A 16,033-nucleotide genomic window follows, 5' to 3' on the forward strand; every position below is an offset into this window, starting at 1 on the left:
TGAATAATTTTGTTTTGATAATTAAATTTCGATTAAGGAAAGATATTTTTAATTTTTTTTTTTATATTCTAAGAATATAATTACTTTTATTGATAAAAATTGTAATATCGTAAATAATAATAAATAAACAAAACGATCGGTATAGTGTTTGAATTTTCCTCGATTGATAATTTTAAATCTGCTGATATGTTATCGACGAATGTAAATAACAAAATGCCAAAGTCTACCTTATCGACAAATGTAAATAACCAAGAGACGAAATCTACTTTATCGATAAAAGTAAATAACAAATAAACGAAATCTACCTTATCGACGAAAGGTAAATAAAAAGTAATAAATTTAGTCTTATCAAAAAATGATAACTCTCTGTACTTTTGAAAATACATTAGATAATAATATTTTAATTTATTGCGAAAAATGAAAGTTCATACGAAAAAATATTTCTTCCTTTTTTTTTTTCTTTTTTTTCAAATGACGAACTTTTATATGGACAATTATAAATAAAAATAAAATATTAGTAATCAAGAGCACATATCATTGCAACGCCTCGTTTAATCCAATGAGCTTGTGGATTTTGACTAGGTATTTCCATAGCTAGAATAAAATTAGTGGAATGTCCCGTGGTGCTTAAAGTACCAGCACGTGCGATCGTTTTATACACGGGACAAATATAAATTTTATCTTCGAATATTTGATGATTTAATTCTGGTAGTAAAAGGATAGGGGACATCTCTGCAAAAAAGAAAAGAAAAAACATTTAAGTACACGAGATTAATTAAAATTAATATATACCAATCATATATACCGGTGTATAATTCCTTGGGATATGATTCTACTAAATAATTTCCACCCCATCGACAGCCCTCAAGAAATAACCCATATACAACGCAACCATCTTCTGGTTTATGCGCTGGTTTTGAATTCAATACCTTTTACATATAAAATATAAACAAAATATATAAATAATATATGCAATGTTAATATCAAATTTGTTAAATGTTTGATCATACTTGTCGTATAATAATTTTAATTTAATTAATTACCTGAAAGCTAAAATCAATCGTGTCAATAGAAATCACGTATTTTCGTGCATAATTTTGCAGAGTGGCTGTTAGAAAAGCTTGGGGAAAATAAAATCCCGAAATCCAAAAAGCAGGAGGTATACCATTGTCGTACCATTTTGTAATAAATTTAATGCGTTCCTTCAAATCGATAAACCAAGAACCTAAATATGAATGAAACGTATTGGAAAAAGAACACAACGATTTATAAATTTAATAAGAAATTAATTGTATGTACATACCAAGTGGTTTCAACGAGGGATAGCCTTTTTCTTGCCAAATCGTTGGTGTTTTATTATTAGAAATATTCGTAGCCATTGTTTCCAAACGTTCGGACATTACGACTAATCCTTTCAATGCTTTCAATAAATCATCCAACGATAATTTAATCACTTTTAATAACGCATTGTATCGTTTAGCTTCCTGTACCAATACCGTGTTAAATGATTCTTCGTATAAAACAGGATACCTGATATTAGAATTTTTGTTTGTTTTGTAATCATAAATAACAAGTTAAATAGATATTTGACAATTGAGAAAGAGTTCGTGCAGTAGTAAATAAGATTTATTTATCAATTAATTTTGAATTAATTACTTTCTCGGTTATTTGATATTAATTTGAAATATAGTATTACATATGACAGTGTATCAAAAAAAATGTGTGCAATATCAATCAAATGAAATAAAATAGAAACAGTACTAACTTTCTTGCTTACCTAATATATATAAATAATTATTATTTATCTCATTGCAACGATACCTTATCTGTATAGCAATTAAATCGAAAGATTCTGGTAACGTAATTAACATTTCTTGGGCTTGACGTATCGTAATATCCTCAACGCTTACAATTGCACTACTAAGCTCTCTTGGCTGTAAATTAAGTATCGTTTCCAGACACATGTAAGTTTCTGCTTGTGCACAACTTATATCTGCGTTAAGATGCATTCCGAAAAGTGAAGGGTCGTCATTAAGTGGAAGTGTTTTGATGTATTCTATGTAATCGTTAAATGTACTGGTTGCTGGTAACTGTAAATTAAAGAAAAAACAAAAATAATTATTTTACAAAATACATGCAAATTTTATCATTCCATCAAAATTCTACCAATTTTTTTCGTACATTCGTTCAACATTATTTTACGATTAATATCTCATCAAAACAAAAATAGTAATAAAATATGTATAAACGTACTTGATAATATATTCCTTCATCGTCAAAACGAAAGTCACTTGAGACTACATCAACGTTATAATAATCTTTTAGTATCGTTAAAACACATCTACGATCCCAGTCGTCAGTTATTCGTCCACCATAATTAATGTGTCCAGCGGTATAGATAAGAACCTAAATATATCATTAAATATCAAACAAATGTATTTGTTTGATTAAGATCATTTTTATTTATATCGAATAAGGTATTTAAACTTTATAAACTATTGCTATTGGTGATAGAATAAAATATATCGAAAAAAGAACTTGCTTGTGATTGTTTGTGGTTTTGACAATAGCAATTTAATTGTTCATGTATCTTAATTATTATTATAAATGTTAATTATATATATAATTAATTATTATATTAAATATTTGAAGTTTCATACCTTAAATGGTAAAACTGTATATTCCATAAGAAACATATGCAATTGTGACAAACAAATAGCTAAATCTCCGCTCGTAAATTCGTACGGTATGTTGAATCCCAAAGAACCAAATTTTCGTCTTTCCAATAAAATAGAATGAAACAAACATAATGAAAAAACAAGATATTTAAATGGTTCTACTTTTGGATCATCCGATTCAAAAAAATCCTTCGTTTCTGCGACCTGCGTTAAATATGCTCGAAACATGTTAGCCTAAAATACAAAATGTTTTTTTTTTTTTTTTTTTTAAATCAATTTACCAATATAATACTATTCCCTTTTATAATATTTTTCATTATTTTGATTCAATTATTATTACCTTTACACCTCTCGGTGGTTCGATCGTCATTTTATGACCATTCTGCAAAATGCTAGCAGGAAAATCTGGCGACGGTGCTGAAGTCAACCATAAACGAAAATCACTATGAGTTTCTGGCGTCAACGTTTCAACCAATGTTTCCAAATGTGGCATCCAACTTGGTGCTAAATGACAATTCTACCAAAAAAATAATACGAAATTAATTGTTACGTTAATTCATTCCGTCGAACAAAAAGAAAAACAAAAAAAAACAAGTAAAGACGATTGATTCATTTTATTATTCAACAGCCATAAATATTCAGCATCCAGCAAGCCCCTCCCCCTATCCCCCCCTCACCGCCATAATCGTCGATATTTAGTAATGTTCATAAGTTTATTTTATAAACAGTTAAATATTTATTTAATCGAATACTCGGATGATAAAATTAAAACGAATTTTAAAAATCTATATTTGTTTAAAAAAATTAATAAATAAAATTTCTTTTTTTTCCCCCCAATATTTAATAAATGTCATTGGATTTTTCATTTTACCTGAAAAAATACCCAATTGCCTATTTCAGTTGATTCTTTTAACATTGCTTCCGCTCTAGGACCTTGCCCTTGTCCAAGAGATATGAAAAATAATCTTTTACCCATTTTTTGTTTTTCCGCAAATACGTGTAACTCAGCTGCCGGATCAGTTCCAGTAGACAATACAAATACCAAGGGTGTTGTTTGAGTTGATTCCTTGTAAAGTGCTCCAATTTCCGTTGTTTGCGGTTCAACAAATTCTTCGCCCAAATATTTCTTCAAATACATTTGTATAGCATTGATCATTTTATCGGGACGTAGACACTTAAGTATTAACATTTTTTCAAAATCATCCAATTTGCTTTGCCAAGGTTCAGGTAACGCGATTCTTTAAAAATACAAATTTTATTTTATTTTTTTTTTTATTTACTTCAATGTAAAATATATAACGTATTACGTTTTTGAAAATAATGAAAATGGTCTTACAAATGTGCATCCTCTTGTGCATCGAATATGTATTTAAATTGCATCAAGGAACGCTTAAAGTGCGTAACAAATTCATGAAACTTCGGTAGTATTTCTAAAGCTTGAATTTCTTTCCAACATCTCGAAGATATCCAAATGGGTTCTGGATTTGGTAAATCCTTACAAATGAGAGAAAGTTCAAGACTTATGTTACAACAGTTGAATAGGGGAAAACTTTTACATAATTCTCTACTTCTCTCGATTATAATACGTTTAATTTTATTGCAGCAATGTATTTTGTCAAGACGAAGCAAAAAGATTTTTACTTCCACCACCCACCCCCCTCTTTACATGTGACACACATATATTTTTTATTCAAATAATATTATATAATAATAATAATAATAAAATTCAAATGAAATGAAAAAAATCAAATTATCCAAAATCACATAAGGGTCGTCATATTATATAATAATAATAATAATAATAATAAAATTCAAATGAAATGAAAAAAAGTCAAATTATAACTAAACAATCTAATAATATTATTCCTTGTACAATTTGATATTATTTAAAATATATTATTTATAAACCCTTTCCAAAATCATATAAGGGTCGTCAATGAAAAAAAAATTGTATTTTCAAGCTGAACAATTCAAAATCTTGAAAATTCTTACCGAAACAGTAGCAACAGTTATTCCAGATAACAAATGTCTCCATTCGTCAACGTCTATTAATTTATCATTAATTCGAATACGTGCGCAAACGAGAAAAGCAAAGTGCAATTTGTGTTTTTCAAATAGGCTACGGCAAACGTTGCAAAACAAGTCGAAGGTGAAACGTTTTTGAATATCAGCGATTCGTTTATCAATGTTGCCTGCAAACATATAACGATAAAATTTAAAATACAATATTGCAAATAAAATTGTAATAATTTTAGTGTAATAGTAGATTTAAAGTGTGTATTTTTAGTGTATTTTTAAGTGTGATAAAGTGTATTTTTAATCATGAATATTTTTGATTACAAACCACTTTTTTCGACCGCGATTATACTGTTGTTGAAAATAGTGATAAACCATTCCAAGGAATATTGATACATCGTATCTATGTATTGTAAATCATAAAGACAAAAAAATAATATTTGTGCTCTGTCTGCTACGGGAATATACAATGACCTTGTAGAATCGATATCCGATTGTGTTTCCTCCGCTGCCTTTACTTTTATCTGCATTATTGATAAGATTTTTTTCTGTTATTTTATTTTCTTTTTTTTTTTTGGGTGTGCTCTTTTTATTATTTTTTGTATTATTATTATTATTTTAATTCATATTCTACCTGACAATAAAAAGAAAAATATTTAATATTTATATTACACCGAACACAACCAATTTTCTTCCTTGAATAGTATATGCAATATTCATATTACGAATGAGTTAATAAGATATGCTATTTATATTTTATGCTATCTGATATTATATATTATTATATATTTATAATAATAATATATTTATAATTAATTATTAATTATATATTTATTATTATATATTTATAATTAATAATATTATTATTATATATTACTATTATACTTATATATTAATTTATGAAAAATTGATTGCTTTTTTCTTTTTCTTTTTATAATTATTATTTATAACAAATAATTGAATTTTTTGTTTTTTTTTCTCTATCAATGTTGAATAAACGATACCGATAAATATATTTGTGTCTTTTATTCCTCGATACATTCTCATTAAAATTTCCTAATTATTATTATTTTGTCTAAAAACAATTTTTATATCAAAAATTTTATAGATTGGCTAAAATAAGTAGCACGTGCAATGTTTGCCGTTTATTCGTTTAGAAAAAAGAAAATAAATAAATAAATAAAACTGCGTGATTTTATCGGTCAACCTAACACACGTGGAAGAGTTGAGCATTTTTTTGTGTCTCTCTTTTTTTTTGTCGGTCAAGTTATTAAAAATGAATAGGCTCGAAATATTTTTCCACCCACTTTTAGTGCATTGGATAAATTTTGTAGTATCTATACTAAAAGGTTTAAATAAAGTAAAAAAAAAAAGAAAAAAAAACAGAAGGAAGAAGGTAGACAACATAACCTTGATTTCTTCGCTTTTAGCTTTGGAAGCGTCCAAGGTCAGTATTAAATCAAGATCATCTACCGCAGAACCTTCGGATGTTGTCAACCTGTATAAAATTCTATCCTCGAGTTCCTTCAAATCTTTAATCATTTCCGCATTGGATACAATTAAAGAATTACGAATTTGTTCTAAATCCGGTCTTTCTTGTATAGTAACCAAACTCATCATTTGATCGAGTAAACCACTGCGTATTTGAATAACGTAACATGTAAAAAACATAAAAGTTTGCGTATTAATTAAACGTGCAAACAAATTTGACAATTAATATTTGTATATATTGTATCTTTATATCGATTTAACATAGATAAATTAACTTGCAAACATATTTTACCTGGAGGTTAACGCAAAATTAACGAGCAACACCTTTATCGATATTTCCGGGGTGTAATGGGGATTTGCTAATTTACTCGTTAAAAACAAACGAAATTCTGGGTTATATGGTACTACGTTATCACCAACTTTAATGCTTGTTTGCCCACCATGTTTGAAATATGATCGCATAAGTATAGGATCTAAAACGGATTCGAATTCGATTCCAACGTTCTCTATCAAGCATGCTTTACCAAAACGAATACAACTTTCCAATATTCGTAGCATGTCCTTGCTTGTCATCTTTGTTATTGATAAACCAACTTCTTTGTACTATAATTATTAAAAAAAAAAAAAATGAAAAAATATTAATATCCATTTTATTAAATGTATTTAGAAATTCATTAATTGTATTAAACGTATCGATTAATTTAATTTTATTCAAACAAATTTAGTATTTATTTATAAATATTAAATATCAAATATTAGTATAATTAAATAAAAGATAAAATATTAATATATAGTAATATTATATTATAAATTATAATATAAAATAATTATACGCGTGTAAAATGTTATTCTTCGAAATAGTTTTCATTAATTTCGACGAATTAATTACGGATTAATTACGAAAAAAAAAGAAAAAAAAAATAACAAAAAATATATGTCGAGGAAAATAATGAAACGTCAAAGCACGATTACAATAACACTTGATCGAGTGAATCTCGATAAATTTATTTTTCCAAAGTTTATAAACAATCGATCGAGAGGGAAAAAATAAAGTTTCCTCGTATTTTCTTAATAGATGAACTCTAAGGGGAGGATTGTATAACTCCGAGTAATATTAATTGGATCTGGTAATACTTGCGTGCGTTTGATAGCTGACGTATCGTAGTATAATTAAAAACAATTATGTTGACGAACCACGTCATATCTTGGTGTCTGTGTGTGTGTGTGTTTGTGTGTGTGTGTTAGTCAAATTACGTGTTATGCAGTAACACAACAGGTTCGTCTTATTTAAAAACAACAATACGCCGTTAAATCATTGTTATATTAGAATATTTTGATTGTACTTTCGACAACTCGGTTATTGTTCGCAAACTGAATCATCAAAAAACAAAAGAGGAAAAAAAAAACAAAAAATAATACGAAATTGGAAAAGTTTCCATTTTTTTCCCCATAAAACTACTATGTTCGGAAAAATAAAATAATAGAGAAAGATCCTATTGATCGTAGATGTAACTGGTTTTTCGTACGAATATTTAAAAAGTACACCGAACACAGTGCTCGAATTTTGCTCAAGGTAAATCATACTAAAATAAATATAAGAAAAAACACATCGCAAATAAAATTAAATAAACATTTTTGTCTGTTTCTTTTTTTTTTTCGTTCGAGTAATTTTCTTTGACTTTAGTCGGACTCGTCGACAGATCATCGAACATTACCTGCATTTGTTTTACTGTTACGATCTTATCAAAAAGAAAAAGGGTTCATCAACTTTTGACCCGAGGCAAAATACATTTACCCGTGCATTTACAAAGCAAATGAAAAAAAAAAAGAATTTTTTTTCAAAGACAAAAGAAATTTTTCATCAAAAATACGAAGTGTAATTTATTTTTCTCAATTAAATATCATAAAATCTTTAACCCCCATCCCCTCCCTCCCCATCCCCCCTTCAGGATCTAATTATAATTTAAGTAGTGAAATACACGTTTGTTTGACGAATAAAAAAATTGATTTAAAAAAGAAAAATATAAATAAAGAAAAAATATACAATAATTTATGAAATATAATATATATAATCAAAATAGATAAAAAGCAAGCAACAAACCGTATTACGAATCCATTTATTGGCTTGTCCTTGCGGATCAATAAACAGTGGCCATCGTTCGGAGTGCATTACGAGGACAGCATTTTCAACGGATAGAAGGTCCCTTGGTAAACCATCTAATTGCCATCTTCTTATCAGTACTTGATCACCTAACGTTGATATTGGTGTGCAAATTGGTGTATGGGGTACACCCTTACCCATAATTTCGTACCAAGATGTGACAAGAGTTTTCCGATAAACGTCAGTAAAGGGTGTCAGATAAGCTATCGCACCTAATCATTCTGTTAAACATCAAGAATAAGATTTATCATGTTAGCTCTTTATTACCAACAAAAATAATTCATGTCAGATAAATTATATACTCTTCAGCATAAAGTTTTCTTATATTTCTCATTAACTAATATATAAGTCTTAATTATATCTTTTGATAATGGCAAATAAAATATCAGTTTGTTCTTAAGTTAGTGTTAATATGGTTAATAATTATGATATATGTAATTTAATATCAAACGTATTGAAAATCTCCATCGAATGATTGATTTTTAAATTTGGTATTCACAATTTTGAACATTCATTCGTTAGATTTTTTTACAAAATGTGTTTTATATTTTATTATATAATTCTAGTAATATTATCTAGTAATCATAGTATCTAGTAATAATATTATCTAGTAATAAAAGTATCTAGTAATAATAATTTACTATTATCATGAATTTGATTGTAAACAATATTAATTTTTGTTAAAAATCTGTTACTGTATAAAAAGATCTATTCAAATTTATAGTAAATTGAATATTAAAGTAATTAAATAATATATATATATGTGTTAAAGATTCTAAAGAGAATATAAACACCATTGTATAAAATATGAAATAAGGTAAAATATTGATGATATGTAATGATAATATTGAAATAATACCGGAAGATAATAAAATATCACCGACGACATGTTTTAATGAAATTTTCATTTCTGACAAAGTTAAGGTCCAACGCAGTTGTTCCTCAGCAAGACCGTCTACAAGTTTAACCGCTCTTGCCATTCTTTCCTCGCAAAGAATCTTTGGTCTTTCCAGTTCCAACTTTTTATCTTCTTTTTCTTGCAAGGTATCTTTAAGTCTTTGTACTCTATCTTCTACTTCCTTCAATCTATCCATGGCATCGGACAAAGCCTTTTCGCGTTCTATCAATACTTTTTCAGCCTTTGCCAATGCTTCCCTCTTCGGTTTAACTTTTAAACTCACAAAGTAATAGTTGTACATAGCGTGAATCCAAAGGCATAGTGAGTGACAGGCTTTTGATACTTGAAGAATCTTTTAAAAATTGTTCATATTATTATATAAATATTATATACACGTACAAATAAATCAATAATTCCAAATTTCCATATATAATATAAAAAACAGTATATTATATTATTTTTTATTTATATATATTTATATATTATATATTATTATTATTTATATATATAACAAGAAAAAGTTTCACACATACATTATTATCAACTCAAAGTTTTTAATCGCACGTTTTAATTTCAATCAAAATTTAATAATACTTTTGTATAGATTTTTAGAAAACCATGTTTATGGCAATGTCTATTGGGACATCTTTGGTAATTTCTTAAACAAATGATATGGAAAAATATTAAATTCAAAATAATTGAAAAATTAATTGACAAGATATTATGAATATTTCCATCAAGTCATCTTTAACAATAAAAACGATCCTTTTTAATGAATAAACAATATGAAAGAATACAAAATAATATAATCTTGATAAAAAGAATATAATCTTGATAAAAAAAAGAAATAATACGAAATATTACTAAAAAGTTCTTCTATTTTTTTTGTTTTTTTTTTTCTAACAAATATCCTGTTTCTCTGAATTTACGCAATAATACAAAACTTTGAGCCGATATGTGTATAAGTGCATGTACAGTGTGTCTCAATATTATTTTTGTTAAATTTTACCATCATATTTTATGAATAAAAATAAGACAATAGAAATTTTATATGAACATTGGTTCTTCATTATTTAATTAAAAAATTAAAAATTAAAATATTTAATTAAAAATTAAAAATGTCTTTTTTCTTTTTTTATTTCCTATTATATAAATTTCCGCACAAATATGATAGGAAATATTCCATTATTATTACGTGAACATTTATGAATCAAATTAAATGACTATGTTCAATGCATTACACGGTACCATTACGCATTACCATTTAAAAGCATTTAAAAGCTCATCATTCTAGAATACTTTTATTATATTTTTACTTATAAAATATATTGGTAAAATAATATGACGAACATAAATTGAGACATCCTGCATATAAAATACGAAATTGTAAACCTTTGCAGGTTGAAAATCTGGATTCTCTATATAAGGTTTCAATTTATTGATCATATCTTCGGTTATATCTTCTCGATTGAAATTGACCATCATGTTTAAAAAATGTCCAGCATCTGCTAACATTTGACTACCTGGTGTCCAATAATCTAATATTTTTTCACCGGGTAATTTACCTGGCAACTAAAAAGAAAAAAACCAAAAAATGAAGAGAACAATTATTTACAAAAAGAAAATATACATACTATATATTATATAAATATATTATTATAATAAAATATATAATTATTAATAAAAATAATTACATAGATATAATTATTATGAATAATAATTAATATAATATATTATTATATATATATATAAATTAATAAATTAATCATATTAAAAAATAAACTATATAAATTAATTATATTAAATATATATTATATATAAAAATAAATATTTATAATTATAATATTGTAACAAATTATTAAAAAATATAATCGAAGTATCAACATAAATAAAACAAACCTTGTTAGGTTTCACATTATTCACAATACACATAGCTTCGATAACGAGAAGTACTCCAACTGGGGGTCTTTTCATAGCTTTCACTTCAGTAATATCACCCTTGTTCAATGCTTTTAAGCTCGCCTCGGCATCATCGAGCATCGGTTTGGCTTCACCTACGCAAAAGATAAAGTTCAATTATAAAAAAAGGCAAAAAAAAGAAGAAGAAGAAGAAGAGGAAAAGAAAAAAGAAAAGAAAAGGTGTCCTTAAGTTACTTTCATAAGTAATATTTCAATTTGTAAAATATATTATTCTTAGAGATGAGGATATTTATCATTTTCAAAATAATAATAATAATAATAATAATAATACTTAAGTCCGCCTCAGCATCGTCTCTGATTAATTGGTTCTCGTTTTTTAATTTCGTAGCTGCTTCCTCTTGTTTCATTGCTATTAATTTTGTTTCTTCAGCTTCAGTCTAAAATAAAATGCAACAAAAATATAATAACTATAACAATAATAATAATAATAATAATAATAAAATGTTTGCCGTGCAATCAATATTGTTAACGATTATTTTAAATTCGAGGAAATAAATAAAAATATATATACAATATATCAATTTTAAAATATCAAGTTTTTTAAAAACTCGAATAAAAACATAACTGTACACATTTATACAACTATATTTATGTATTGTTGATACGTGATACAAAAAAAAGAAAAAAAGAAGAAATAAAAATCCATGCACAATATTTTCATGGTGTTGCGTTTGCTTATCACATTTGTGCTTTTTTTTTTCTTTTAATGTAATTTTATTTATAATTATATATTATAGTTTTTTTAATTTATATTAATTTATTTATCTTAATTTTATTTATATATAAATATATAATTATATTAATCTATAATTATATATAAATTTTATAATTATATTTAATTTAATATTATTAATAATTATATTAATTTATAATTATATATTAATTTTTTAATCATATTTAATTTAATATTACTTATAATTATATTATATTCTTTTTTTTAATTTATATTAATTTTGTATCTTAATTTTATTTATATATTAATATATAATTATATTAATTTATAATTATATATTAATTTTTTAATAATATTTAATTTAATATTATTAATAATTATATTATCTCGTATTAGTGTATATATTATTTGATATATTATAACAATTAAATACTTACGGTATCTTTGGTGATTTGTTCGATCATTTTTGCGGTTGCCTCTGACGCCAATTCCAATTCGGGTTTCATTGCTTTAAGTATACCTTGCATCTCCTTTACTTCCGTTTCCGTGCTTATAAGCTTATTTAAGCCTACGGGGTAAGGTAAAAAAGATAACGTCTATTTAGAATAATGTTATGCTAATATATACAAATTCATGCGAGGCTCATCCCTTTTTAAAGGGGATAAACGAGAAAGTAGTGATCCTCGATTTAGTAGTTTTTTTTTTCCTTTTTCTTCTCCTTCTTCTTCATTCGTCGAATGCTTTTAGAATTTTAACTGATCGTATAAATGTTAAACCTATTTCGAGATATACGATTATTTCAACCTAAATGTATTTTAAAACTCCTTTTTTTCTAATTTTCTTTTCTCATTTTTTTTTTCTCATTTTCTTTTTCTCTTTTTTTTTTTTTTTTGTTTCGTTTAAAATTAATATCAACGCGTTATATATTACTCACGATTATATTATATTATATTTTTTTCACACGAAAATTTCTATCCGACCGAAAGATCGTAAAATAATTTCGACGAAATATTACATATTTCTTAAATTAGTTGAAAATTTCAAATTAGACAAATTCATTTGTTTACAACGAAAGACGTCGTTCGTTAATTTATATTAGTTTCAATAAAGTTTGAGAAATTTATCAAAGTTTGGTAAAACAAATTAAACTTTTTTTTTTTTTTTTGAACCTACCACCACTTCGAGTAGAAACTTTATTTAAAACTTTCATTTAAGTATCTGTTAATTTATGTTAGCGTATTTCGTATCTACTATAAAAACTATCGTTGAATATAACAATCTTAAATCTTAAATTAGTAAGTAAGTCTGTGTTTGTGTCTTCTTTGTGTGCACGCGCGTGGGTGTGTGGGTGTCCCCGGTATTTGTATAGAACATCGGAATAAATTTTGCAGAACTATTTCAACCGGTTTCCATCGTAACCGAAATCGATAGGACTAATTTAGAATGTGTTTCCAGTAGCAGCAATCAGACAGAGGGTATATTTAATTTCGCGATTATTTCATTATTATTACCGGTCTTTCACCTATGACCCTTCACGAGAGAGACGGGCTTTAAATAAGTTCATCAATCTTTATATACTAGGTGATCCCTTTTTTTTTTCTTTTTTTTTTTCAAATCGATTAGAAAATCGTTTTCGACGATAATTTACTCGATGGTTTTTCTTTCTTTTCCTTTTCTTTTCTCTTCTCTCTCAATTTTTTTTTAATTTATAAACTTCAATTACTTTTTTTCCTCCCATTAACGATAATGGAAGAAAAATATAAGAAAAGAAAAATAACGTTATCCCCTATATAATTTATATTTCGTTAAAATTCCATATACACGGTGTGTTTAACGAAAAAAAGAAAAATTAACGTTTCTATATTTAATTGATAAACATTCTATTGATTTAAATAAATATTATCTTCCATAATTAGCGAATGAAAATAAATATTTAATTTAAAAAATCATTGCAATAATGTGTTTAATTCTAATTGTTTTTTTCTTTTATCTAGATTAATAATTAATATTGTTTAATTAAGGTAAATAAATTTCTATCGAGATGATCTGTTCATTATTCCGAGTCGTTAAATTTCATTTCTTTTTTTTATTCCAAAGAAATCAAATACTTTTGTACAATGGTATACTCGTAGAATGTAATAATCGAACGTAAATTCATTTAATACGCAATAAACACATACAAGTAAGTATTTACTAGGTTTATTCCTACGGAATTTAATTACCGAACGAAAATCGGTAAGCATGGGAGTGTACTTGTGCTATATGAAAAAAAGAAAAAGAAAAAAAAAAATTACAACCTCATGTTCGTTATTTAATTAGCGATATTTCAGCATCTGTTAATTAAATGTGCTTTTTCTTCGATTTTCCTCGCGATAGTAATAAAAGAAAAAAAAAAAGAAATATAATTCGAATTATTATTCGAAAAAAGAAAAAAAAAAAGAAAAATGACGAACAAAAAAAAAACCCCCCCAAAAAAAACAAAAAGAAGAATAAGAAATAAATCGAAAGTTCAAATGCACGAATTCATATCCCGAGTTAATTTTTTAAAATAATAAAACTTGGATCGTTCAAATGATACTACTTATACGTATATGTAGTAGTTAGTTTTAAATGAGATAAATGAGATTACATTTGAGATAAAAACCACTCTTATCTAATTTAATCGCCACGTTGTTTATCTAACACTGCACCTACCCACCTACGTCATTATTCACTTTTGATATGACCAAATCAATTTTTTTTCTTCTTTTTTTTTTTTTTTTCCAACGTAACCATTTCCACGTATACATACTGTTATTAATAGCGAGTGGTAATTATTGGTATATTCAGAGCTGGCTCTAGGGTTCACTCATTTAAATGCACCGTGCACGATGTATGCAACGGTTAACAATTAATTCACAAAAAAAAGTAGAAAAAGTAGCATATTTTAAATGTTGAATATGTATAAGTTTGATATATAAACTGTACGATGATATATATAGAGGGGGTATAGGTAAATCTCTGAAAGTTTTGCATAAATTTATTTCATTTTTTTTTTTTTTCAATTTACTTAAGATTTTCTTCAAATCTTTAATTATATATTTATAATAAAAATTATCTATTAAATTCTCTCTCTCGTATATCAAATCTAATTCGAGATTAAGAAGAAAAAAATAATAATATTGCATTTGATAAAAATATTGTGATAATAATTGAAAACTTATATAAATAAACGGTGTGTATCGTTCGCACAATTTTTGTATTATATTTTTCCAGTTTATCCAATAAATTTGTTGCATCGGGCGTTGTTGTTTTTAATAAAAATGTCAAGGCAAAATGTTAATAAAAAAATAATCACAAATTGAAAACTAAATTGATCTCAAAGGTGTTACATACCCTGTGAGCCGACCTTGGATACGAGTCATTCCAGAATTTAATTCCTGTTTTTTTTTCGTAGAAGACCACCATAACTGTTTTTTTTTCGAAAGAAGACCACCATAACTTGATAGTAATTGTAAATATGACGTAGGCGTTACGTAATTATGACGATTCAATTCCTAAAGTAAAAATAATCATTCGTTTATTTTATTTATTAATAACAATATTATATAAACTATACAAGGATGGATTAAATTTGTGATTAGAAACATTTAATAAACCATGATAATTTAATTCTATAATTAATTCACATTATTAATTTGAATATTAAAATTATAGCAAAATAATCGAATCGTGTTTAACGAAATTATTTGATGGAAATTTATTTTAAATGTCAACGAAAATGAAACGGTCTGAGTTTGAGTCTGAGTCTGAGTCTGAGTGTTTTGATTTTAAAAAAATTTTCAAAATATTATTAATCACAAACAATTATGAATTATTCAATTTATTTCGTAAATTTCATACGAAATATGAAATATTTCCATTAAATGAGAAAATAAAGTAACCAAAAGGAAATGTAAAAATGTTTTCGTTCAAACGTTCCAACCTTGTATAGTACGATATTATTTTCTATTTTTTTTTTTGTTTTTTGTAAATTCACCATTAAAAAACGATCACTGGCTTTAATCACGCTAGAGTGCATAAATTGACAAGTCTTCACAATTGACTTCAAAACCGACTCATTAATGGATTCATCTTTAATATCCGCAAGGAAGTGC

General features: G+C 25.9%; 2 protein-coding genes across 2 annotated transcripts; both read right to left on the reverse strand.

Moving 5' to 3' along the window:
- Window positions 1-467: 467 nt before the first annotated feature.
- On the reverse strand, window positions 468-4,165 carry LOC122524223 (dynein axonemal heavy chain 1-like). The gene is made up of 10 exons (XM_043646362.1): window positions 4,015-4,165; window positions 3,550-3,916; window positions 3,019-3,195; window positions 2,661-2,912; window positions 2,254-2,406; window positions 1,822-2,090; window positions 1,304-1,530; window positions 1,044-1,225; window positions 806-929; window positions 468-732 (listed from the first exon to the last, which is right to left on the reverse strand). The coding sequence occupies exons 1-10, from the start codon at window positions 4,056-4,058 to the stop codon at window positions 515-517; spliced, it is 2,013 nt and encodes a 670-aa protein (XP_043502297.1). The 5' UTR covers window positions 4,059-4,165; the 3' UTR covers window positions 468-514.
- Window positions 4,166-5,307: 1,142 nt separating this feature from the next.
- LOC122524224 (dynein axonemal heavy chain 1-like) lies at window positions 5,308-10,732 on the reverse strand. Its single transcript, XM_043646363.1, has 6 exons — window positions 10,637-10,732; window positions 9,206-9,596; window positions 8,287-8,558; window positions 6,478-6,788; window positions 6,105-6,330; window positions 5,308-5,328 (listed from the first exon to the last, which is right to left on the reverse strand). Exons 1-6 carry the CDS (start codon window positions 10,727-10,729, stop codon window positions 5,308-5,310), a joined length of 1,314 nt encoding a protein of 437 aa, XP_043502298.1. The 5' UTR covers window positions 10,730-10,732.
- Window positions 10,733-16,033: the final 5,301 nt, after the last annotated feature.

This window comes from Polistes fuscatus, unplaced genomic scaffold (genome assembly GCF_010416935.1).
Source record: "Polistes fuscatus isolate 324 unplaced genomic scaffold, CU_Pfus_HIC Scaffold7, whole genome shotgun sequence".
NCBI lineage: Eukaryota > Metazoa > Arthropoda > Insecta > Hymenoptera > Vespidae > Polistes > Polistes fuscatus.

Bases quoted from the DNA above. Each gene is read 5' to 3' on its own strand.
- LOC122524223 (XM_043646362.1), bottom strand. From the start codon at position 4,058: ATGCAATTTAAATACATATTCGATGCACAAGAGGATGCACATTT. The intron at 3,196-3,549 runs GTAAAATGAAAA...TTTTTTTGGTAG, and splicing joins GCAATTGGGTATTTTTTCAG to AATTGTCATTTAGCACCAAG. The intron at 930-1,043 runs GTAATTAATTAA...TATATGTAAAAG, and splicing joins CGATTGATTTTAGCTTTCAG to GTATTGAATTCAAAACCAGC.
- LOC122524224 (XM_043646363.1), bottom strand. From the start codon at position 10,729: ATGATGGTCAATTTCAATCGAGAAGATATAACCGAAGATATGATCAAT. The intron at 6,331-6,477 runs GTAAAATATGTT...TCAAATACGCAG, and splicing joins AATTTTGCGTTAACCTCCAG to TGGTTTACTCGATCAAATGA. The intron at 5,329-6,104 runs GTTATGTTGTCT...TTTTATTGTCAG, and splicing joins CTAAAAGCGAAGAAATCAAG to GTAGAATATGAATTAAAATA.